The sequence below is a fragment of the Microcaecilia unicolor genome, chromosome 1 (genome assembly GCF_901765095.1).
Source record: "Microcaecilia unicolor chromosome 1, aMicUni1.1, whole genome shotgun sequence".
Lineage (NCBI taxonomy): Eukaryota > Metazoa > Chordata > Amphibia > Gymnophiona > Siphonopidae > Microcaecilia > Microcaecilia unicolor.
In genome coordinates this window covers 429,823,532-429,847,427 of record NC_044031.1, presented here as the reverse complement: position 1 = coordinate 429,847,427, position 23,896 = coordinate 429,823,532, and the positions used below count along the sequence as shown (strand labels likewise).

Below are 23,896 nucleotides of genomic sequence, written 5' to 3'. Positions count from 1 at the left end.
TGAAAGAACAAACAAACATACAACTCAGTAGCATCCACTTCCTGAGAAACTGGGATGAAATAAATAAAACACATTGAACAAAATCGCTCCAATCAAAAAGAAAACTAGAAGTAACAAACAACCACGCCCCTGGTTTAACAACAAACCACTGGATATGAAAAACTACAAAGAAAATGGTCCAAAAACAAATCAGTAATGAGCAAAAACCTATGGAGGAAAGCCTTAAGAATGTATAAACACAACATAAAGAAAGCAAAAACGAAACATTATAGCACATATGTGGACCCAGAACAGAAAAAAACAAAAAAATTATACAAACTCATGCACAGTCTAGTAAACACCCAAACCTGACAAGCATCTAACAAAACACCACCAACCGCAGACGAGCTTGCATAACACTAAGCAAAAGATAGTAAAATCTCCCTACAATACAAACATCCCTCATAAACTTTCTATATGAATGTGACACACAAATAATGATCATATCAAGGTAGACAGAATCTGGTCATCCTTCAAGACACCCATAACCAGCTCAGTTAAAACACTACTGACAAAATACGCACATGCAAAATGTCTACTTGACAACTTCCCCAATTACATGATGAGAAAAACCCACCAGACTGGTTCACTGAATGCTTCACTGAACACATAAAATACATGCTTTCGAAAGGCCACTTTCCTTCTGACAAGGGAAATATCATACTTATGCCAATCCTTAAAAACGCCTCCAGCATGACCAACAAACTCACAAATTATATAGACTGGTTGCCTCACTATCACTGTTGACCAAAACAATGGCGGGTCTAGTAGCACAACAACTAATGGACTACTTAACACACTTCTCACTCCTTCATAACTCACAATCAGGATTCAGACCATCATACAGCAGTGAGACAGTCATAACAAAATTCAGAAGGCTGATATGCCAAGGACAGAACATCCTATTACTCTAATTTGTCATGTCAAGTGCCTTCGACCTAGTCACCACACAACATTAATGACCCTACTCGACAATATAGGAATCAGCGACGCAGTGGCAGCCTGGTTTAATGGCTTTTAAGAACTAGATTCTACATTGTATAGATGTCCAACCAACTCTCAGCCTCCTGGACTTCTGACTGCGGGGTACCACAAGGTTCTCCAATATCACCAATACTGTTCAAAAGACTGGAACAACTGGCATTTAACCCATTCATATATGCCAATGATATTACTATCTATATACCCTTCAACAACATCACAGAAATCTTGAATAAGATCAAAAAAAGTCTAGACCTTATCGAAAAGTGGGCCACAACCTTCAAACTCAAACTAAACAAAGATAAAACCAAGTTTCTGGTACTAGCGAGCCCACATAATCACACTTCCTACTAAAACTTCGCAATCGACAAATAAACATACCAAATTGAAACACAACTGAAAATACTATGAATCATTCTCGACAAACACCTTACCCTGGAGAGCCAAGTATCAGCAATCACATCAAGAAGCTTCAGAAATCTATGGAAACTGAGAAGGATTAGAGACTACTTTCCCAGACAATTATTTTCTCCAACAGTACAATCGCTGATACTGTCCCAACTAGATTATTGCAATGCAGCATATATAGGATGCAAAGAAAACATACTGAAATCGCTGCAGAACATTCAAAACACGGCAGCTAGAATGATATTCAAAAAGTCAAAATATGAAAGTGTAACACCACTACTGAAAGCACTACACTTGCTCCCAATCAAGGCAAGACTAATTTTCAAATCCAGCACCCTTATTTTCAAAATTCTGTTCATCATGTCTCCAAACTACATGCTAGACCTGATTGATTTAGCTCCAAGAAATGCAAACCCAGAAACCAGAAGCCACCTACTATATCACCTACCAAATTGCAGAAACATAACATACAAATCCATCTACACGGCTGGATTTAGTTATCTGGGATCCAAACGGTGGAACTCAATACTCAAGATCACAAGAAGCATTACAAACTACCACCAGTTCAGAAAAGATGTAAAACCTCTTTTTAGAAAATTCTTTGGCTAATCACATGTGACACTGAAGGCAAAAACCACCTTGCAACTATAACACACCAACTGTAAAGCCGTCTAATTGAAAATTGTAATGCCATATACATCACTGTAATTTCCACAACTGTAAATTGTAAGCCACATTGAACCGAAACTGGCTTTTGGATAATAGTGGGATACAAGAAAGAATAAATAAATAAATAAATAAAATGTTAGCTACAGCAGTTGCTCTGAGTGCACATGAGCAGCCAGGCCAATCAAATCATTGGATGACTATACCCCTCTCCCTGTAGGTGTCAGCTCCGTGGGTACTTGAGCACCTTCATCATTTCTACAGAATGATAATTTGTTTAGCATTTAATACCCTCAATCATTTGAAAAGCTGACTCCTACACCACTTCAACCCAGACTACTCACGTCATTGGAGGAGGATCCCTCTCTCTTGCAGAGGCATTGGCCACTTTCTCTGGCAATGATCCTGGTGCTCAAACTGAAGATTTGCTGCCAAAGTGGAGCTCATCTGAAAACTAGTGAACATCACTGGTCTAGAGCAGTGGTTCAGAACCCAGTCCTTGGAGCACACCCAACCAGTCAGGTTTTCAAGATATTCACATGAATATACATGAGATAGATTTGCATGCACTGTCTCCATGATATGCAAATCTATCTCATGCATATTCATTGTGGATATCCTTGCACTGCCTCTATGATATGCAAAGCTATCTCATGCATATTAATTGTGGATATCCTAAAACCTTGACTGGCTGGATATGCCCCTGGGACTAGGTTGGGAACCTCTGCTCTGGAGAGTCCCCTGGAGAAAGCTGATTCTCATCTGGTAAAGACTGAGGTAAAACACCAGAAAAGGAGGAATCGTACTGGACTCTATTTGAGAGGTGGCTAGCTGTTTCCCTGTTCTTCTATGAAACTATCATAGTGAAGTGGGAAATGTTATAGTGGAGATAATACCATGAATTCCTTGAGTTAGCAATGGATTGCACTCTGAGGAGCTCTTATGATAAGAGCACTCCACTTACAACAACTTTTCAGGATTTCAGCAAAGGTCTACCAACTTGTGCATTCCTTCAAGAGCAGACTTCTAACCCAGGCTGGTCCCAAACTGAGATCTCCAGTTTGCTGTGATATTATTGCTTTTTAAAAGTAAGTACTGATAGTTTATTAGGTCTTTTCATAGCTATATCTATAACACATTCTCATAGTCTGCCAGACCACAAGTTGGAAAGGTGTCTGCCTAGGGTGGCACAATTTGGGGGTCACACTGAAGCGGCTGTCACCTTGTTCAAAAAAGCTTAATCATGGCCAGAGTGAGGCCTTGAGCATCCATGCATGCACAAGGCCTGCCAGGTAAAAACTGAACTGCGTGTTTCAGAGGAGTCCGGATTCAGCAGGCCATGAGCATGTGCAGATGTTCAAGGCTCTGTGCCAGCCATGATGTGGCTTCGTTAAACAAGCTGATGGTAACCTTGGTGATACTGTGGAGGGGATAGTGAAGGGAAGTTACTGAGTACCCATCTTGGGGAAGGGATGTAGGGAAAGGGAGATCCTGTACACCTCAAGGGGGACAAAGTGATGCTCAGCACCTTGGGAAGGGGAGATAGAGAAGGGGAAATGCTGGACGCCTTATTGGGGAGAGATAGGGAAGGAGAGATATGCTGGACACCTTGATAGGGGCTGAAATGGGGAAGAGGAGATTCCAGACACCTAATGGGTGGGAGAAGAGATTTTCAACACCTTGGGAGGGGTGGTAGGGAAGGAGAAATGCTGGACACCTTGGGGAAGGAGAAGGGTAGGAAAACAGAAATCTGCTGGACATTTTGTTATGGGCTGAGGTGTGGAAGAGGAGATGCTGAACACATTGAGGAATCAAGGAGCAGCCTGGTGGTTCAAGCAGCAGGCTGGAAACCAGGGCAACCAGGGATCAAATCTCACAGACATTGGTTGTGGTCTTGGAAAAGTCACTTAACCCTCCATTGCCTCAGGTATAAGCTTGGATTGTAAACCCTCTGGGGACAGGGAAACACTCACTGTACCTGAATATAACTCACCTTGAACTACCACTGGAAAGGCATGAGCTAAATACTGAAAAGTAATAAAGAAGGGGGAGAAGTAGGGAATTGAAAATGCTGGACTATAGAGGGATAGGGAAGGGGAGATGCTGGGGTTATGGGGTAGAGGAAGGGCCTCGAGCCAGCCCTTGGTGTGGGGCATACTGCTGAAGGTTTGCCCATGGTGTCAGATACCATTGGACTGGCAAGGCATATTCTCCATTTCCTCTCTCATGAAAGGGGTATTTGTTTCCCTAACATTTAAACCACTATCTTTATCATGAGAGATTCTTATTTAGGGGGTAATTTTTTTAAGTCATTTTCACACCTACAGTGGTGGAAATAAGTATTTGATCCCTTGCTGATTTTGTAAGTTTGCCCACTGACAAAGACATGAGCAGCCCATAATTGAAGGGTAGGTTATTGGTAACAGTGAGAGATAGCACATCACAAATTAAATCCGGAAAATCACATTGTGGAAAGTATATGAATTTATTTGCATTCTGCAGAGGGAAATAAGTATTTAATCCCTCTGGCAAACAAGACCTAATACTTGGTGGCAAAACCCTTGTTGGCAAGCACAGCGGTCAGACGTCTTCTGTAGTTGATGATGAGGTTTGCACACATGTCAGGAGGAATTTTGGTCCACTCCTCTTTGCAGATCATCTCTAAATCATTAAGAGTTCTGGGCTGTCGCTTGGCAACTCGCAGCTTCAGCTCCCTCCATAAGTTTTCAATGGGATTAAGGTCTGGTGACTGGCTAGGCCACTCCATGACCCTAATGTGCTTCTTCCTGAGCCACTCCTTTGTTGCCTTGGCTGTATGTTTTGGGTCATTGTCGTGCTGGAAGACCCAGCCACGACCCATTTTTAAGGCCCTGGCGGAGGGAAGGAGGTTGTCACTCAGAATTGTACGGTACATGGCCCCATCCATTCTCCCATTGATGCGGTGAAGTAGTCCTGTGCCCTTAGCAGAGAAACACCCCCAAAACATAACATTTCCACCTCCATGCTTGACAGTGGGGACGGTGTTCTTTGGGTCATAGGCAGCATTTCTCTTCCTCCAAACACGGCGAGTTGAGTTCATGCCAAAGAGCTCAATTTTTGTCTCATCTGACCACAGCACCTTCTCCCAATCACTCTCGGCATCATCCAGGTGTTCACTGGCAAACTTCAGACGGGCCGTCACATGTGCCTTCCGGAGCAGGGGGACCTTGCGGGCACTGCAGGATTGCAATCCGTTATGTCGTAATGTGTTACTAATGGTTTTCGTGGTGACAGTGGTCCCAGCTGCCTTGAGATCATTGACAAGTTCCCCCCTTGTAGTTGTAGGCTGATTTCTAACCTTCCTCATGATCAAGGATACCCCACGAGGTGAGATTTTGCGTGGAGCCCCAGATCTTTGTCGATTGACAGTCATTTTGTACTTCTTCCATTTTCTTACTATGGCACCAACAGTTGTCTCCTTCTCGCCCAGCGTCTTACTGATGGTTTTGTAGCCCATTCCAGCCTTGTGCAGGTGTATGATCTTGTCCCTGACATCCTTAGACAGCTCCTTGCTCTTGGCCATTTTGTAGAGGTTAGAGTCTGACTGATTCACTGAGTCTGTGGACAGGTGTCTTTCATACAGGTGACCATTGCCGACAGCTGTCTGTCATGCAGGTAACGAGTTGATTTGGAGCATCTACCTGGTCTGTAGGGGCCAGATCTCTTACTGGTTGGTGGGGGATCAAATACTTATTTCCCTCTGCAGAATGCAAATAAATTCATATACTTTCCACAATGTGATTTTCCGGATTTAATTTGTGATGTGCTATCTCTCACTGTTACCAATAACCTACCCTTCAATTATGGGCTGCTCATGTCTTTGTCAGTGGGCAAACTTACAAAATCAGCAAGGGATCAAATACTTATTTCCACCACTGTATATGGCCTGTTCTAAAATTCTGACCAGTGTAAAAGTATGTGTGTTGACATGATAGTCCGTAGTTTGCCGGTAGGAGTGTACAAGACAGAGATTAGGTGGAGTGTGTGCAGAGTGTACAAGTACACATGTAGGGGTCGATATTCAATTGCAATTTAACTGGCCAGTAACAGCTCCTGGCCGTTTAAAATCACCTGCTCGGGGCTAACCATTGATTTTCAGCGGCAATAGCACTGCTGAAAATAACTGGTTAGTGCCAAACTCAAAATCAGCTACTTTGGGGGTGTTCTGGGTGCAGAATCAACACTTGGACAGTTAAGTGCTGATACTGAGAACTTAACTGGCCAAGTTAACTGCATAAATAGGGCCATATAAAAGTCAGTCCTATCTTTATGCAGTAACCCATTGCTAGTTAACTCCTGATTATTGCACTTAACTGCTATGTGCTAGCCAGGTCCACAAACCCAAAAATTCAATGCTGGTACACAGACATGGCCCGGAATTAAATTTCTGGGTTTAGTGCCATTAGCAGTCAGTAAAATGCTGATCATCCTGGCTGAATATTGGACACATAGATTATAAAATACACTAATTTCTGCACATACATGAACAATCTAGTAGGGAGCATATACATCTGCTTCTCGAGGCATGATTTCTGCCACTTATGCTAGTATTTTAGAAAGACTCATAGGTGTCCATGTGTTTTTATAAATAACACTTACTTGCTTACTTGCCCTCTTAAGTTAGACCAGTGTGTTTTTTCTAGCAAAAAAGGTGCCGGTACTCAAATGCCAGGCCTCCCTTCAGAGGTGGGGTGATTACTGAGGGACCCACCCCAGAATAGCCAGGCCCCCTGCAACCAGTCACAGAATCTATGACAAGTCAGAATTGGTATGTAGAGTCTGAGCTCTTTCATTAAAACTTGGGAACCATTGGTCAATTTTAGCAGACAATGGAAAAGGTGCCAGTACTCCGTACCCCCAAGTACCCCCTCAAAAAAAGCCCTGAGTTAGACACTGTGTTATAAAGTTTCCTCTTAAAGGATCTACAGAGATCTGTGCCCCTGTACAGTTCCAATCCTAACTTTCCACTGTGGTCCGATGCTGTATGAGAGCTACACTACTACAGTCACATTAAAAATAGCAGCTCAAATGAGCAAGGACTTCTTACTCTGTGTGCTCACTTAGATTATTTTCTTAAAACACAAAATGATCCAATTACATGTAATTCATTGCTTGAACAATCTGGCAAGGGATAAAGGACTTTCAATCTTGCCAGGTATTCTTTATTACCCCTTGGTAGAGTTAAAACACATTACATTGTTTTGTTGTGAGATTTGAAAGGCTATTTGTTCCCCTGGGTCTTGCTGTTTGGCTGCTTCTGCAGCTCCAGGGCATAACCCCACCTTGCCACAACCTTGCCTTCATTTTCACTTCAGAGGGCAAAGGTTCTTGAGGAAGGTCAGTGGCTTGCTGTGATCTTAGAATTTCACTCAGAGATACTACTGCGCTATCATTACCTTCCGTTACTGAGTTGAGGTTCCCCATATTTTCGGTGCTGATCTGAGCTAGTTTCTCCAGAACCAGAATCTGCTTGCCAAGCCCATCCAGGAGATCTCTTATCACCAAAGCAGCTTTACCCGAAAACACGATTTGCTGCCAAAAAGGAAACAAGAAACACTCTATTAACAAGCCTCGGCATGGCCTCCATAAAGAAAACCCACCTGGGAAAGCCGTTGTCCACAACAGGCTGCAACAGGCCTCACATACCTACTCAAAAAGCTTATAGCAGGCTGGCAAGGATTTGTTCAAGGACAACAAAAGGAAACAACGAACAGTCTTCAACATTAAATACTTTTGGAAAGATTAGAAGCAGCATTCAAAAGAGTGGCCACCTATCTTAAAAGTCCAGCACTCAGCAGTCCTGTCCCATTTAGATAGGACTGCTGAATATGATAACTTATCCCTGTAAAGTTAGGACCGCTATTTATGGAGTCCACGTGGGGGCATAGTTATCAATGTGGGCTATCGTTAAGGTGTGTTATTCTACCGCTAACTTGTGGTAACGGTAATGGTAAATAACCCATCTTAATGGTAGCCCACATTGATAACTTCCCCCCTTTAAATTGGTAAATTTGTCTGAATGACAGCTCAATAAGGCCTGCCCTCAGCCTCTCCCTTTACCAGTGTTGCATAGTAACTAAGTAAATGTAACCAGTTACTGTACTTAAGTAAAGGTTTTGACACTTTTACTTGTAAAGAAGTACAGGAAATATTTGTTACTATTATTTAAGTAATAATTTCACCAATTTTTACTACTTTACTCAGTTACATCCAATGCTTGCAGTTAAAAGTAAAAAGTAAAAGTAGAAGTGAGAAGAAAATGTTCAAATGTATTTATTTATTTGCTGCACTTGATATACCGCAAGTAATCCATGAGGCGACTATGCAGGTTACAATCTCTATTACAGGTACTTGCACTGAAATGAAACATCAAAACCTGGAACAGGAATTTGCTATTGTAATCCTCATCAGGCAAACAGTGGATCATCTCATCTCATCTTAAATTTAGCTGTCCAGGGAATACAGCCTATGAGAACAGTAGAGTTGCCTGTTTTTGTTGAATTGGTTACTGGTCTCCAGCCAAACAGAACAGCGATGAATTGGGTCACTTTGAAGTAGTGATGAAGATGGCTGCAATTCTTGGTGAACAGACATATGTCTCTATCACAACAGACTGCTGATCATCCCATGGAAAAATCACACTGGGGTGACTGTCCACTGGATTGATAAGAGTCTTTAGAGAGGAAATTTGCTTGTCTGGCCTTAAGACTGAAGGGTCTTGCATCAGTTCTCGAAGATATTCAGAGCTTGCTATCAGATTAAAAATCCTTAGCACAACAACACACAATGATTCCAAGTTTGTGAAAGCCTTATCTGTAACTGCACAGCATGACGATGATAATGAAGATTCAGATGAAGATGCAAGTGATGAATTAGACAGCACTACTTCTAACGCAGATGATAATGACAATAATGATGATAAAGTAGTGTTTGCTGTATGGAATTCAAGTATTTCAGAGATTCCCTTGATAAGTATCTGCAGATCCGGTCAGAAGACATAAGTAATATTGCAGCCTGGTCTGATCTGAAGGAACTTTTTATTGAACTGAACAATCCACTTTCTGCTAGTGCAGTTTTTGAACACCTTTTTACCTGTGCTGAATGAATGCCTCACAAGCGCATTCCCATGAATGAGAGTCATTTTCAAAAATTTAGTTTTACAAAAAGCAAAGTGGATTGAATTCTAGAGCAATAAAGTAGTTGGGATAAAAACGTTAACAATAGTTGCATTCATTGTAGTTGTAGTACTTTTACTTTTCACTCAAAAACTATTGTGCAATAATTTTTTACTCTCACTTATGTACATTTTTTAATGTATTCTTCACTGTACTTTACTTTGATTTAAGTATTAAAATATACGTTTATTTTTACTCTTACATAAGTACTTTGACCTAGTACTTCGAACAACACTGCCCTTTACTAAGCACATATATTTTGGAATGGATGTCAAATAGTCCATCCAAATGTATATGTTTGAAGGTTTAGCGGTTTTTAAAAACTTGGACAGCCAGCATTAATATCGACCCCTCTGAGTTTAAATTTCACCATAAGACCATGCTCATGTGTTAATACACATTCTGTGAGCTGATCTCAATCTTTCAAGGTGGACCACCATTCCTCCATGCTCTTCTGTAAACCTTAAATGACGCCATTTTATATCACTTAGATGTCAATTCTATAAACCGGGCACTCACATTTATGTGTGTGCTGTCTGTTAATGTACAGAACACTGACATTTAAATGCGCATGAGTTACTGCTGTTATGGTAAGTTTGCTGTAGAGGTTTTGTGTGTCTTTATGCAGGGTTTTGTATTATTTTGCAAAGGTAAGTTGTAAGGGGAAATATCCTAGCACCATAGCTGGGGAATGTTGAGTGTATGTTACCCCACTACTGCTCATTGTGACCTTGGGCAAGTCACTAAAGCCTCCATTGTCTTAGATACAAACTTGTATGAAGCTATTCTCCTTGCAAGTCACTTTATTCCCAGATCTCAACTAAGCAGCTAAAGCGTTTACAACTGATGCAAAGTACGGCCATTAGTCTGGTAAACGGAATCGGATGTTTTGAAAGTGTATCTTTTATTTTCCATGATTTTCATTGGCTGATGATAAGTAAATGCATTGACTTTAAAATTCTTTGTTTAATATTCAAATCAATATTTTATTAAACTTTGAGAGTTTGAGCAAGTTGCTGGTATTTCCACCTGTAGATAGAAAGCTGGGTTTTATGAGAACTTTGAAGTTAGGTTTTTCCATTCGATTCAAGTTTGTTTTCGAGGTTCTTTTCCTTTTGTTGGGGTCAGAGTACGGAACAAACTGCCTTTGAATTTGAAGCTGGTATCTTCTTATTTTTCTTTCAGAAAAATGTTAAAAACTTACTATTTGAGCAATAACTGATCTATTTTTAAGACTTTTGAATTTTATATCTGTTTTTGGTTTACTGTATTATGTAATCCTCCTTATTATTGGAAGTTCTTCTATTTACTGTAAACCGCTTTGAATCCTTTTGGAATAATAGCAGTATAGAAAACTCCGATAGCATAGTATAGTACAGTACAGTATATTATATTCCATCTAAGCCTGTTTTGGAGGAGACCCCAGTGACACAAATTCAAGATGCAAGCAGGAAAGATTTATTAAATGTATCAGAGTAATTGAAAACTTCTCTATCAGAAGATACTGATTTGTATCGCTCCATGGTGCGACCGCACCTTGAGTATTGTGTTCAATTCTGGTCGCCGCATCTCAAGAAAGATATAGTAGAATTGGAAAAGGTGCAGCGAAGGGCGACTAAAATGATAGCGGGGATGGGATGACTTCCCTATGAAGAAAGACTAAGGAGGCTAGGGCTATACAGCTTGGAGAAGAGACGGCTGAGGGGAGACATGATAGAGGTATATAAAATAATGAGTGGAGTGGAACAGGTGGATGTGAAGCATCTGTTCATGCTTTCCAAAAATAGTAGGACTAGGGGGCATGCGATGAAACTACAGTGTAGTAAATTTAAAACAAATCGGAGAAAATGTTTCTTCACCCAACGTGTAATTAAACTCTGGAATTCGTTGCCGGAGAAAGTGGTGAAGGCGGTTAGCTTAGCAGAGTTTAAAAAGGGGTTGGACGGTTTCCTAAAGGACAAGTCCATAAACCGCTACTAAACGGACTTGGAAAAAATCCAAAATTCCAGGAATAACATGTATAGAATGTTTGTACGTTTGGGAAGCTTGCCAGGTGCCCTTGGCCTGGATTGGCCGCTGTCGTGGACAGGATGCTGGGCTCGATGGACCCTTGGTCTTTTCCCAGTATGGCATTACTTATGTACTTATGTACTTATACTGAGAGAACAACTTTATTAGTATCATTTGTATTTGAACAAGATCTGAATGCTGTGATATGGTTTCTTTTCTGGAATTCACAAACATTGTTTTGTGGGGAAAAAAAGATTTGGTTGTACTCTGATGTCACAAAACAACCCAGGAGAGAAGGAAAAATTTCCTGGCTACGAGATCTGAAACTGTGGCACTTGCTGTATTGTTTTTACTAACATATCTGTTAAATGTGTCGTTAAATTTTTAGAAGTGAAATATGCCTTTTTCTCACTGGAACAACTTCAAACCTTTATAGATGTAAAGAAAGTAGTCACTGCTAATGTCTAGCATTTGTTGTTGAGATTAATTAATATTTATGTGGGATTAATACGTGTTAAGCCTTTCTAGTTGGTTTTTTTTCTTTTGCTTACCTCCTGAGTTTTGGACTGCACCCCCTCTGACTTTTGTGACCTAATGAGGATTAATCAATATTTGTTTCTTTATTAATTATTTATATGCCTGTTGATGAGTGCTTATCCAGTTTTCTTATGCAAGTGTTTCACTTGTAAATTTGATTTGAAATTATGAATGAAGAATTTTAAAAAAAAGATACAAACCCGTATGTCCTCCAGGTGCAGTAAAATACCTAATTGTATCTGAATGTAACTCTCCTTGAAGTACTGAAAAAGGCATGAGAGTGAAATCATGAGGGGGCAGCGGGAGATGGATGAGAGGGGCCGAGCTGAGGGTCATGCGTCTGTGTGTGAGAAAGAGGAATGGGGGGGGGGGGGGGGTTGGCAGCAGTGTTTATGAGAAAGAAAGGTTGGGGGACAGCAGTGTCTGGATTATAAACATTCAGGGTCCTGTTTACTAAGGTGCGCAAGTGTTTTTCGCATGTGCTAGAATTAGTTCATGCTAAATGCTAGAGACACCCATATATTCCTATGGGTGCCTCTAGCATTAGGCATGTGCTAATTTTTAGCCCATGCTAAAAACACTAGTGTGCCTATAGCGCAGCTTAGTAAATAGCGCCCTTAGCTTTTATGTATTTAACATTTTAGAATGAAATAATGCCTTTTTACATTATGTGTTTGTTATTTTACCTGATGCATGTTTTGGAAATGTGGAGGCAGTGTCACCAAGAGGGGGGGGGGGGGGCAAGATTCCCTGGGTCCAGCCTCCAAACGGGGCCCAGTGCTGGCAAGGCTTCTGAAGAAAAGCAGAAGGTTCTGCTCCCTCAGTCTGCTTCTTCCTGCTCCTGTGTGTCAGGACCCATGTTATCCCGTTAACGCGATAACCCAGGTCCCAGCACACAGGAACAGGAGATTGACAGACCGAGGGAGAAGCAGATACAGGAAGGTAAGAGGCCGGGGGAGGCAGTAGCCTTTGTGGGGTGGGGGGCAGCTGCGGCCCAAATGGGGGCGGGGGGCAGCTACGGCCCAAGTGGGGGGGGGGGGGCAGCGGCCCTTCCCCAGGCTTGGCTCTGTCTTTCTATGACCCTGTGTGGGTGGCATTCAACAGTTGCAGTCAGCATTTACATAAATATGTATATTTAGTAATGCTAACTCCCAGCTCTGTCCAGACTCTGCTCCTGGACTGCCCTGACACTACTCAGAGAGTGCCAAGGCGTTCTGACCTGATATTCAGTGGCACTATCTGGATGAGTGCCGCAGAATATCTAGGTAAGACCTGGTCAGTGCGACTTATCCAGGTAGCTGCTCTTACCCAGATTAGGCCTGTTGAACATTGTCCTTATAGGGCGCCTCTGTTTAAGGGCCCAGAGGATGCATGGTGGGATCCAATTCTATAACGACAGATTTAGTTATAGAATAGTAGTCCAACCCTGTATTGGTGTGCCTGACATTTAAGTGCTGCAGTTACACTAACCATATAGCTGCAACCGTGAGTGTCTAAATGCAGTCTTGAAGTTTCATGCATATGTAGAAGCCTCGTCTATGTCCCCCCCCCCCCACGCTCCACCCATGTGTACACCCCCTTGCATTTACACACTATCCCTCAGATCAGCCATTCCCAACCTAGTCCTATCAGGTTTTCAGGATATCCATAATGAATATGAATGAGGTAGATTTGCATGCACTGCCTCAATTGAATGCAAATCTAACTCATGAATATTCATTGTGGACAACACGAAAACCTGATGGGACTAGGTGTGCCCTAAGGACTGGGTTGGGAATGACTGCTCACAATTGCAGTAATAGCTAGAGCACTGGTAAACTAATACAAGAAAATACAAGCTCTAGCTTTAATACTTTCACAGTAGCTCATATATAATTATGTTTTTTGTTAAAGAGAAAAGCCCTCAGAAACCCATGACACTCAGTCTTAGGTTTAAAACACTGTTACTAAGTTTGGGAATGACTGCCTCAGATTCTATATAAGGTGCCCAAAATTGTGCATCCAACTAAATTGGCTAATGAGCCAATTAGTGCCAATAATTGGGAGATAATTAGTAGAAATTGGCACCAATTTGGAATTGTGCATATCTAGCTATGCGCTATTCTATAACAATGTGTGCCCAAATCCGACGGCATAGCCATGGGAGGTGCATGGACGGTTCAGGAGTGTTATAGAATACCGGGGATGTGTGCCCAAACTGGGCACCAGGAATTACACCTGGTTTCACTAGGCATGAGTCCAGGAGCCCAAATCTGGGCGCCGAAATCAGCACTCAATGCAGTTCTATAATGGGTGCTCATCTTTGAGTGTCCATTACAGAATAGCACTGAGCGCTGATTTTTTTCGGTGCTGATTTTTCAGTGCTATTTACTGAATCTAGCCCTATATAAGTTAGGCATACAATTGTAGAATAGCCCTTAGGCATCTTGCTAGCACTTTCATAGGTAAGTGTACATTTAGGTATAAGTGATACTATTCTATCTATTTACACACACGATTATTGGCAGAGATCCTCCCAGGTCCAAATGAGAAAGCAGCTGGTGCCTTGGAGCAGCTGTAAATGCCAACACAGTATTGTTTTGCAACATACATGTACTGCATTATAAAGTGGGAAATACAAATATAATATTTTGGATCACCCAAATCATACCTGGAGCAAGCCCCCTTCAAAATCTGTGTCTTGTGGCATCTACACATGTAAAATGTGGCACAGTAAAATCAGCATTTACATGCGTCTGTGATTTACAGTGTAAATGCTGCTATTTACATAAGTGGATGCCACACAACTCTTCTAGAATGAGCTGTTTTCAATCAAAAAACAGAGAATCTTCTTTCCTAATGAGGAAGATATTGAAGCTGTGACATAATTCAGGCTCATTCCCAGGGCCAGATTTATATGTCTTATGGCCCCTCCTTGATTAAGTAGGAAGTAAATTTTAGGTTCAATAGATAACCCCCCCCCCAAAAAAAAAAAAAAACAACAATAGCCAATCATAAAAACAATAATGATGATTTTAAATTGTAATTTTCATTATTTACAAATGTATGTAATTTTTTTTAGTGAAGTGTGAGGCCTCTTGTAATGTGAAGTTCTAAACTGTAGTTTATCTAGTTTATATGTAAATCTGACTCTGCTCATGCCAGATCAAGAAATCTCAAATAAACAGGTTTTTGAGGGTTTTTTTTTTTTGCATATGGGGAACAATCCTGTAACTAAGCACTGCAACTTAGGCACTGAAATCACGCGGGCTGTGAGCCGTACAGCACTTATGTGAGTAAGCGTTCTTATAGAAAACTAGTGTAAGTTGGCATCAGCACGCCTACATTTAGAAGCACACACATACACCACATCATTAGCAAATGTGCACAAATAAGTGTGAATTACACAGGCAATTTACAGTATTCTGCAAGTGAAGCGCAGAAATGTCAGCTCTGCCTATACCCTGCCCATGCTCCTCCCCCTATGAATGCTGCCTTCATTTATATTTAGCGTGCAATATTCAGCCGGAAGTGGTGAGCATTTTTTTAAATGCTGACCACCACAGGCAGAATTAGGCTCCAATATTCAATACCAGGCCATGTCTGTCCACCAGCACTGAATATTTGGGGGCACTTCTTGCCTTAGAGGGGTCCCAGATGATATTTAGTTGGGTCCTGCATACGACATTTATATGACTTCAAGCTGAATATCAGCCAGGACCAGCATAAGGGTATGCTATAGCCTTTCCTCCTCTTCTCTTCCGATGAACAAGGCCGTCTTCTTCCATCCCCTCCCAAGCAAGGCCCCACTTCTTCCTTCCTCTGAACAAGGTCCCTCTTTCTTGTTCACTCCCACTGAACAAGGCCCCCTCTTTTTCCATCACCTTCTGGTAGTCCCCCATCCTGCACTTCTAGTAAACTCCCCCCAACCCCCTGGGCCTACTGTTGCAGTTTTTTGCGGTTCAGTTGTCTTCAGGGCAGAAGCAATTCCCAGTCCCTCCCACCCAGGTCTTTTGTGACAGTCTCACGGTAGAGCAATGGTAGGCCTGGGGGTGCCTACTAGGAGTGAGGGGCTACTGCGGTAGAGCTTGTTCATTAGGAAGGATGGAAGAAAGAAGAGCCTTGTTTGGGGAGGGAAATGGAGGAAAGGGAGGGCCTTGTGCAGTGGGGAGGGAATAAAGGAAGAGGGTCCTTGCTCAGAGGAGGAAAGAAGGGGGCCTTGTTTGGGGAGGAGAGAAGAAGGGGGCCTTGTGTTTTGGGGGGAAGGGAGGGCAGAGCACAGGCAGAAGTTATGCGAGTGCCAGCCAATATTTGGTGCCTACAGTGGGGGAAATAAGTATTTGATCCCTTGCTGATTTTGTAAGTTTGCCCACTGACAAAGACATGAGCAGCCCATAATTGAAGGGTAGGTTATTGGTAACAGTGAGAGATAGCACATCACAAATTAAATCCGGAAAATCACATTGTGGAAAGTATATGAATTTATTTGCATTCTGCAGAGGGAAATAAGTATTTGATCCCTCTGGCAAACAAGACCTAATACTTGGTGGCAAAACCCTTGTTGGCAAGCACAGCGGTCAGACGTCTTCTGTAGTTGATGATGAGGTTTGCACACATGTCAGGAGGAATTTTGGTCCACTCCTCTTTGCAGATCATCTCTAAATCATTAAGAGTTCTGGGCTGTCGCTTGGCAACTCGCAGCTTCAGCTCCCTCCATAAGTTTTCAATGGGATTAAGGTCTGGTGACTGGCTAGGCCACTCCATGACCCTAATGTGCTTCTTCCTGAGCCACTCCTTTGTTGCCTTGGCTGTATGTTTTGGGTCATTGTCGTGCTGGAAGACCCAGCCACGACCCATTTTTAAGGCCCTGGCGGAGGGAAGGAGGTTGTCACTCAGAATTGTACGGTACATGGCCCCATCCATTCTCCCATTGATGCGGTGAAGTAGTCCTGTGCCCTTAGCAGAGAAACACCCCCAAAACATAACATTTCCACCTCCATGCTTGACAGTGGGGACGGTGTTCTTTGGGTCATAGGCAGCATTTCTCTTCCTCCAAACACGGCGAGTTGAGTTCATGCCAAAGAGCTCAATTTTTGTCTCATCTGACCACAGCACCTTCTCCCAATCACTCTCGGCATCATCCAGGTGTTCACTGGCAAACTTCAGACGGGCCGTCACATGTGCCTTCCGGAGCAGGGGTACCTTGCGGGCACTGCAGGATTGCAATCCGTTATGTCGTAATGTGTTACCAATGGTTTTCGTGGTGACAGTGGTCCCAGCTGCCTTGAGATCATTGACAAGTTCCCCCCTTGTAGTTGTAGGCTGATTTCTAACCATAGGCGTAGTTTGACTGTTTCATTTGGGGGGGCAAAGAATGGGTGGGGCATATTAGCATATCATTTGCATATATACATATGCAAATGAATATGCTAATATGGAGGAAGGAAATGAAATTTACAGGCAAAATATCACAGATGCACATTTCAAAAAGCTGACACATTTCAATTAATAAATTATGAATAAAATACTTTTATTTACCTTTGTTGTCTGATCATTTAGTTTTTCTATTCGCTTTGATCCCAGTGTCTTCTGTTTTATGCAGTGTCTTCTTTCCAGTAGGCTTCCCTCTGCTCCCCACCCTCCCAGTCCCATCCATCTCTTGCTCCTTCCCTCTGCTCCCCACCCCTCCCAGTCCCATCCATCTTCTGTTCCTTCCCTCTGCTCACCATCCCTCCGTCCCATCCATCTTCTGCTCCTTCCCTCTGCTGTGCCTGACCTCTCCCAATCCCATCCATCTCCTGGTCCATCCCTCTGCTCCCCACCCCTCGCAGTCCCATCCATCTCTTGCTCCTTCCCTCTGCTCTCCACCCCTCCCAGTCCCAACCATCTCTTGCTCCTTCCCTCTGCTCCCCACCCCTCCCAGTCCCAACCATCTCTTGCTCCTTCCCTCTGCTCCCCACCCCTCCCAGTCCCATCCATCTTCTGTTCCTTTCCTCTGCTCACCATCCCTCCCAGTCCCATCCATCTTCTGTTCCTTTCCTCTGCTCACCATCCCTCCGTCCCATCCATCTTCCCTCTGCTCCCCACCCCCCCCCCCGCGAGGTCCAAGATGGTGACTCCGTTTACCTCCTCTCTTCCTCCCTCCCTCCGGCGCAGGCAGCAGTCTTTTCAAGCGTTCCTGGCAGCGGTAGCGATGTACACGCTGCCTTCGGTCTGCCCCGGAAGCCTTCTCTTCAAGTTCCTGTTCCCACCTATGCGGGAACAGGAACTTGAAGAGAAGGCTTCGGGGCAGAGCCAAAGGCAGCGTGTACATCGCTACCGCTGCCAGGAACGCTGGAAAAGACTGCTGCCTGCGCCGGAGGGAGGGAGGAAGAGAGAGGGGTAGACGGACACGCTCCTCTCCGTCCGCTTGGCTTCCCTGCCCTCTCTGTCTGCGCCCCGCCCGAAAGGAAATGACGTCAGAGGAAGGCGGGATGCAGATAGAGAGGGCAGGGAAGCTAAGCGGACGGAGAGGAGCGTGTGCCTGCATGTGGGTTTTTTTTTTTTTTAAACTAATGGCGCGGCGGCGCCTCGCGTCGTTTGGGGGGGCATTGCCCCCCCTCGCCCCCCCCAGTCTACGCCTATGTTTCTAACCTTCCTCATGATCAAGGATACCCCACGAGGTGAGATTTTGCGTGGAGCCCCAGATCTTTGTCGATTGACAGTCATTTTGTACTTCTTCCATTTTCTTACTATGGCACCAACAGTTGTCTCCTTCTCGCCCAGCGTCTTACTGATGGTTTTGTAGCCCATTCCAGCCTTGTGCAGGTGTATGATCTTGTCCCTGACATCCTTAGACAGCTCCTTGCTCTTGGCCATTTTGTAGAGGTTAGAGTCTGACTGATTCACTGAGTCTGTGGACAGGTGTCTTTCATACAGGTGACCATTGCCGACAGCTGTCTGTCATGCAGGTAACGAGTTGATTTGGAGCATCTACCTGGTCTGTAGGGGCCAGATCTCTTACTGGTTGGTGGGGGATCAAATACTTATTTCCCTCTGCAGAATGCAAATAAATTCATATACTTTCCACAATGTGATTTTCCGGATTTAATTTGTGATGTGCTATCTCTCACTGTTACCAATAACCTACCCTTCAATTATGGGCTGCTCATGTCTTTGTCAGTGGGCAAACTTACAAAATCAGCAAGGGATCAAATACTTATTTCCCCCACTGTATACTCTCACGGCTAACTGCGCAAAGTTAGATCTTCTATTTGTGTGATTCTACATGCCTGATTAGCTGTGCAGACACTGGCCCTGAATATTGCTGACACCTGCATAACTCCTGGATCCTCTCTGACTCCGCCCCTGTGAAGTCCCTATGTGACCCGGTACCAAAATGGCTGGTTAGTGCCGATCTTCAATGACACTGCCCAGGTAAGTGATTGGATAGCTGGCTGCAAGCAATTTAAGCAGGCAGGAGCCTTTCCTGTCTGTTTAAATCACTTTGAATATCAATCCCACTAAGGCAGTTGTTAGCATATGTTAGGCGCCTAACTGTAATAGTCATGCACATTAATATTCTATAACCTATGCGCTCAACTGGTGCCCAACATTTGGCAACCTGTTACAGAATGAGGGGGATGGTGTATTGTCCCTGATGCACACATCTGCAGCCGCATGGTTCAACAGCCAAAGTTTTGATCAGCTTCAACAATTTTCACTACTACTGATAAGGTCTCTTGTGAAGTCCTTAGGAAGCCTGAGGTATACCTGAACAAGGTGGGTACAATACTGCAAGTGCCTAACAAGACTGATGTCCAGGCTGTCGTTCCCTGTAGTCAGCGGCAAAGGGCTGCCAGCGACGCTGGTACCAACTCCTGTGTCTTCTGTCAGAGCTTCACTGAGGTGCCCTCTGGCCTCTGGGTGTTCCAACCTGTAACTGTGAACACAGGAATGATTAATGGGGTGCATGGTAGCCTTGTAAACACACACCAGACTCATTTTAAAATGATTAGTACCAAATTCAAGAGATATTATAGAGAGTTAATGAACATGATGTGCAGGCTTCAAACAGGGCCAGCGTTAAGGGGCTGCAATCAGGGCAATTACCCTGGGCTCCCAGGCCATCAGGGGCTCCAAGCCTGCTCAAAGCAATGATGTAGCAAGACAGAACATTGTGGGTGGGCCTGAGCCCAAAGTGGCTAGGCATGGAATTTTCTCTCCGCTTCCTCCCTGTCTGCCCCAGGACTTTCTCAACTCAAAATATAAATCTCTTACTTGGCAGAGATCTGTAAGCTCCACCAGCTGAAGGCCTCCTTTTCTGGTAGCCAGAGTTCTTACCAAGCTCAGCAGTTGGCAGCAGTGTCCCTGCGCTGCTGCCGCTGGCACACCACTCATGTTCAGTTTTTGCTCATGCATAAAAACTGAGCATGTGCGAGTGTCAGCAGTGGCAATAGCCCAGGGATGCTGCTGCTGACTGCTGAGTTTGGTAGGAGTTTTAGCTGCCAGAGGAGAAGGTCTTCAGCTGGCAGGGCTTGAGTATCCCCACCAGCCACAGCAAGGGTGCTCCAATGCTGGGTGGGCCTGAGCCCAAAGTGGGTGGTTCCCTGCCCACTTAGGCCCACCAGTGACTATGCCACTGGCTCAAAGCTGAAGAAGACACAGCCTGCCAGTGTGCTTTGGAGCCCCCTCCCAAATTTCTGCTCTGGGGCTCAGCATGTATAATTAGATGTCTTGTTTTCACAATGATCTGACTACTATCAAGATAACATTGCGTTAATTTTATAAAATCTTGTGCTGGTAGTCCTCCATTGCTGTCCTCTCTTTAGCTAGCTCCAGGCCTTATGCACTAGGTTTTTCTTCCTCAGAGACACAGGATAATAGGAAGGCCTTTAATGAATCGAATCCTTTGTGTTCTCTGTTGTGTTCACTTTAGCAATCCGCTCTGAAATGTGTACATGTGTCTTGGCATGTATCTCTCTCCAGATGTCTATGTATATTGAATAACCACATGGACCTTACATGGTCTTACAAAAATAAATGCTTTATTAATTCAGACTAATAAACCTACAGATTAACCAAATTTAATTCCATATGCATGTCTGTTCTGTTCTTTTCAGTCTGAAATATGCATAATGTCTAAATTCTCTTTATTTATTTTGTGGTGCTGAAGTCACAGTGTGCTCATTCCACTTCTCCCCATTTGGGTTGTATAAAGGAGCCTTAGGAAGAATTTAGAGCTCAGGAGAAGAAAACTCCAAAAGGAGTCCTTTAGATTGTAAGCTCCTTTGAGCAGGGACTATCCTTCTTTGTTAAACTGTACAGCGCTGCGTAACCCTAGTAGCGCTTTAGAAATGTTAAGTAGTAGTAGTAGTAGTACTTATAGTCGCCCTCAATCCCTACCTGCCAATCAAGGGAAGGAGGAGCCCCAAAGGGAGGGGTCTGAAAACTCCTTCATTAGAAAGGAGGGAGTTAAGGCGTAGAGTGAGAGAGGAGGAACCAGAGGGAAGAGCCCTGGTCCAGAAAGTGAAAGGAGCTCCTTCACAAATGGCCAGCAGGAGTAAACAGCCTACCCAACCCGGGACAAAGAGGACCCCAAAGTGAATGCTGGACCAAGAAGATGTGAACGCTGATAGCCAGCAGGAGTAAACGGGCTACCCAACCCCTGGCAAAGAGGACCCCAAAGTGAATGCTGGACAAGGAAACTGAGCAAAGACCTAAGACCATGGAAGTAGGTGAGGCCTGAGAGCATAAGGGCTGTAGGGGACAGCCCTGAAAAGACTCAGATATGGAAGTTGAGTTCTTGACTGTTTTATTTGATACCTTTTTGTCTGGAACTTTTAAGACTTTGTAGTTTTGTTTACTTAAGGCAGCAGGGGGCAGGTCAGTATAAAAAGATGTAACATTGCGAGGGAGGTGGTTGCCCAGCCTGTATGGCTAAGGACTAAAAAGACAACAATAATAATGTTCCAGCAACAGTCAAATCAGTCACTTCATTTATAACTTATAGTCTTCAATCTAGCAGAACATTCAAAGCACACAATTTCCACATTCAATGTGCAATATACAGTAACTAATTTTTTGTATGGACCATCAGTGTCATGTGCTTCTCTTCTTGAGCAGATAAACTCTTTATAGTAGCATCAAATCGTTATCGGTCCTGCATTTTTTAATTATATTGAAAAAGATACTTAGCTTCTTTAACACAAGATTTTACTAACAACGGACCCACCACCAACATGGCCAGGTTTCGCAAGCTTATCAGGGAAGCAGTCCATTTCAGTGTTCAAACGTTTTCAAATTCCTTTCTTTCAAACCTTGAAAGTGCCCCAAGTGGGGCCTGACCAATGATTTGCACAAGGGCCTTAATACCTCTTCCCTTCTGCTGGTTATGCCCCTCACTGTGCAGCCCAGTATCATTCTGGCTTTGTCACATTGTTTTTGCAATATTAAGATCCTCGGACACTACCACCCCGAGGTCCCTCTCCTGGTCTGTGCGCTTCAGCCTCTCTCCTCCTATCATGTACAACTTCTTCGGATCTTTTGTATTTTGTGATTGCTATCTGTTTTGCTTTTCTTTACTTTCTTTACATAAAGATCCACTGCCCTCTTCAATTTAGTCCACTTTTTTTCCCACCCAGTGCTGTGGTGTGAGGGACCAGTCTTCCCCAATGTAACTGAGCACACTGACAAGGGGATTTGTAATTTTGCTAAAAAGAATTCCTCAGTTTTGACTCTGTTCAGGAGGAGAGTGTCTCTCCCTGCTCTGCAACTCTGCCTAGGAAATTTATGCTGAGAAGGAGATTTTGGAGAAATAGTTCTGAATCCTGGGCATTGAGACTTTGCCTGACCCAAGAACTGTGATGTAATGAGAGACGTTTGTGGCATCTGGAGTTGCCCAGCTAGAAATCCAGAGGAAGTGAAGTAGAAGAGAGCTTTACCTGAGACTCAGAGGCAGTGGCGTAGCCAAGGGTGGGCTCGGGTGGGCCCAGGCCCAGCCATTTTGGGCTCAGGCCCACCCAGTAGCAGCACATCTATGATGTGGCTGGCAGGGATTCCCCAAGCCCCACCAGTTGAAAACTCCCAACTGTCCCTCCTGCATACCTTGTTAAATACCAGATCTTCGCCTGCAGTGAGCAGCGACTGATATATACTGCTTGCACTAACCCCACAGCCTTCCCTCTGATGTATTCCCGCCTATGCGGAAACAGGAAGTTACATCAGAGGGAAGGCTGTGGGGCCAACATGAGCAGTGTGTATTAGTTGCTGCTCACTGTCAGTGAAAAGCTGCTATTTAAAAGGTATGCAGTGGAGGGGGTGATGTTTGAGACCATATGGCATGCAGGTGAGAGAGGGAGAGACCAAATCACTTGTAGAGTACTTCTGCCCACCCATCTTGGGCCCAGGCCCACCCAAAATTGGGTGTCTGGCTACGCCCCTGCTCATAGTACAAGGAAGGAAGAGCAGAAAGGAGGTTACCTAAAGCAATTTTATTCTTGTCTATGGACTTGAAACAGGGGCTCTTTTATTGGGTTTGATTTTTACCCTTTTTGATTTTCTTATTGCATTTATTCAAATTTTTGTCTTGTACCAACTTCGTTTTGGGGATCACCAATAAAGGCGTTTTATCTAAAGATGCTGCTGGTGTCCAGTTCTTTTTGCCCAAGACTTTGAGTGGTTAAGTTATTTGTATACCTCACTCCAGCTTAGGCCTTGACGTTTTTCCTCCCCTAAGCCACCTAGTCCTGAGGACTGGGTTGGGAACCCCTGACTTAGACCCTTTTGATGTTCTGCTCATTTTTTTCCCTGTGTTTTCAAAATGCCACTGTTTTACTTCTTTTGTGTAGTGCCTCTGGGCACAGTAGCCAGCTCTGATTGAGCAAACTCTTTGTGCCAGGGAGGGTTTATTTCCTTTCTCCCCAATATTCAGCCAGCAGCGGACAGTGCTTTTGCTGTCCGTTGCCGGCATTAAACCCGGATATGCAATGCCAGGTTTGAATATTTGGCCTTTTTTGGCTGCTAAAAAGTTAACTGGTTAAGTTGATGTTCAGCGCTAACTGGTTAAGTTAGTAGCGGTTAAA

The 23,896-nt window shown here is 43.7% G+C and overlaps 1 protein-coding gene across 2 annotated transcripts in view; it reads right to left on the bottom strand.

Moving 5' to 3' along the window:
* The window catches only part of RIPOR2 (RHO family interacting cell polarization regulator 2), a 217,654-nt gene that overhangs the window by 22,843 nt on the left and 170,915 nt on the right, over nucleotides 1-23,896 (bottom strand). For both annotated transcript variants that reach the window (XM_030212149.1, XM_030212158.1), the window contains exons 15-16: nucleotides 19,587-19,755; nucleotides 7,530-7,665 (exon numbers count right to left, since the gene is read on the bottom strand). In XM_030212149.1, the coding sequence (XP_030068009.1) occupies nucleotides 7,530-7,665; nucleotides 19,587-19,755 (305 nt within the window). The remainder of the gene's footprint in view (nucleotides 1-7,529; nucleotides 7,666-19,586; nucleotides 19,756-23,896) is intronic.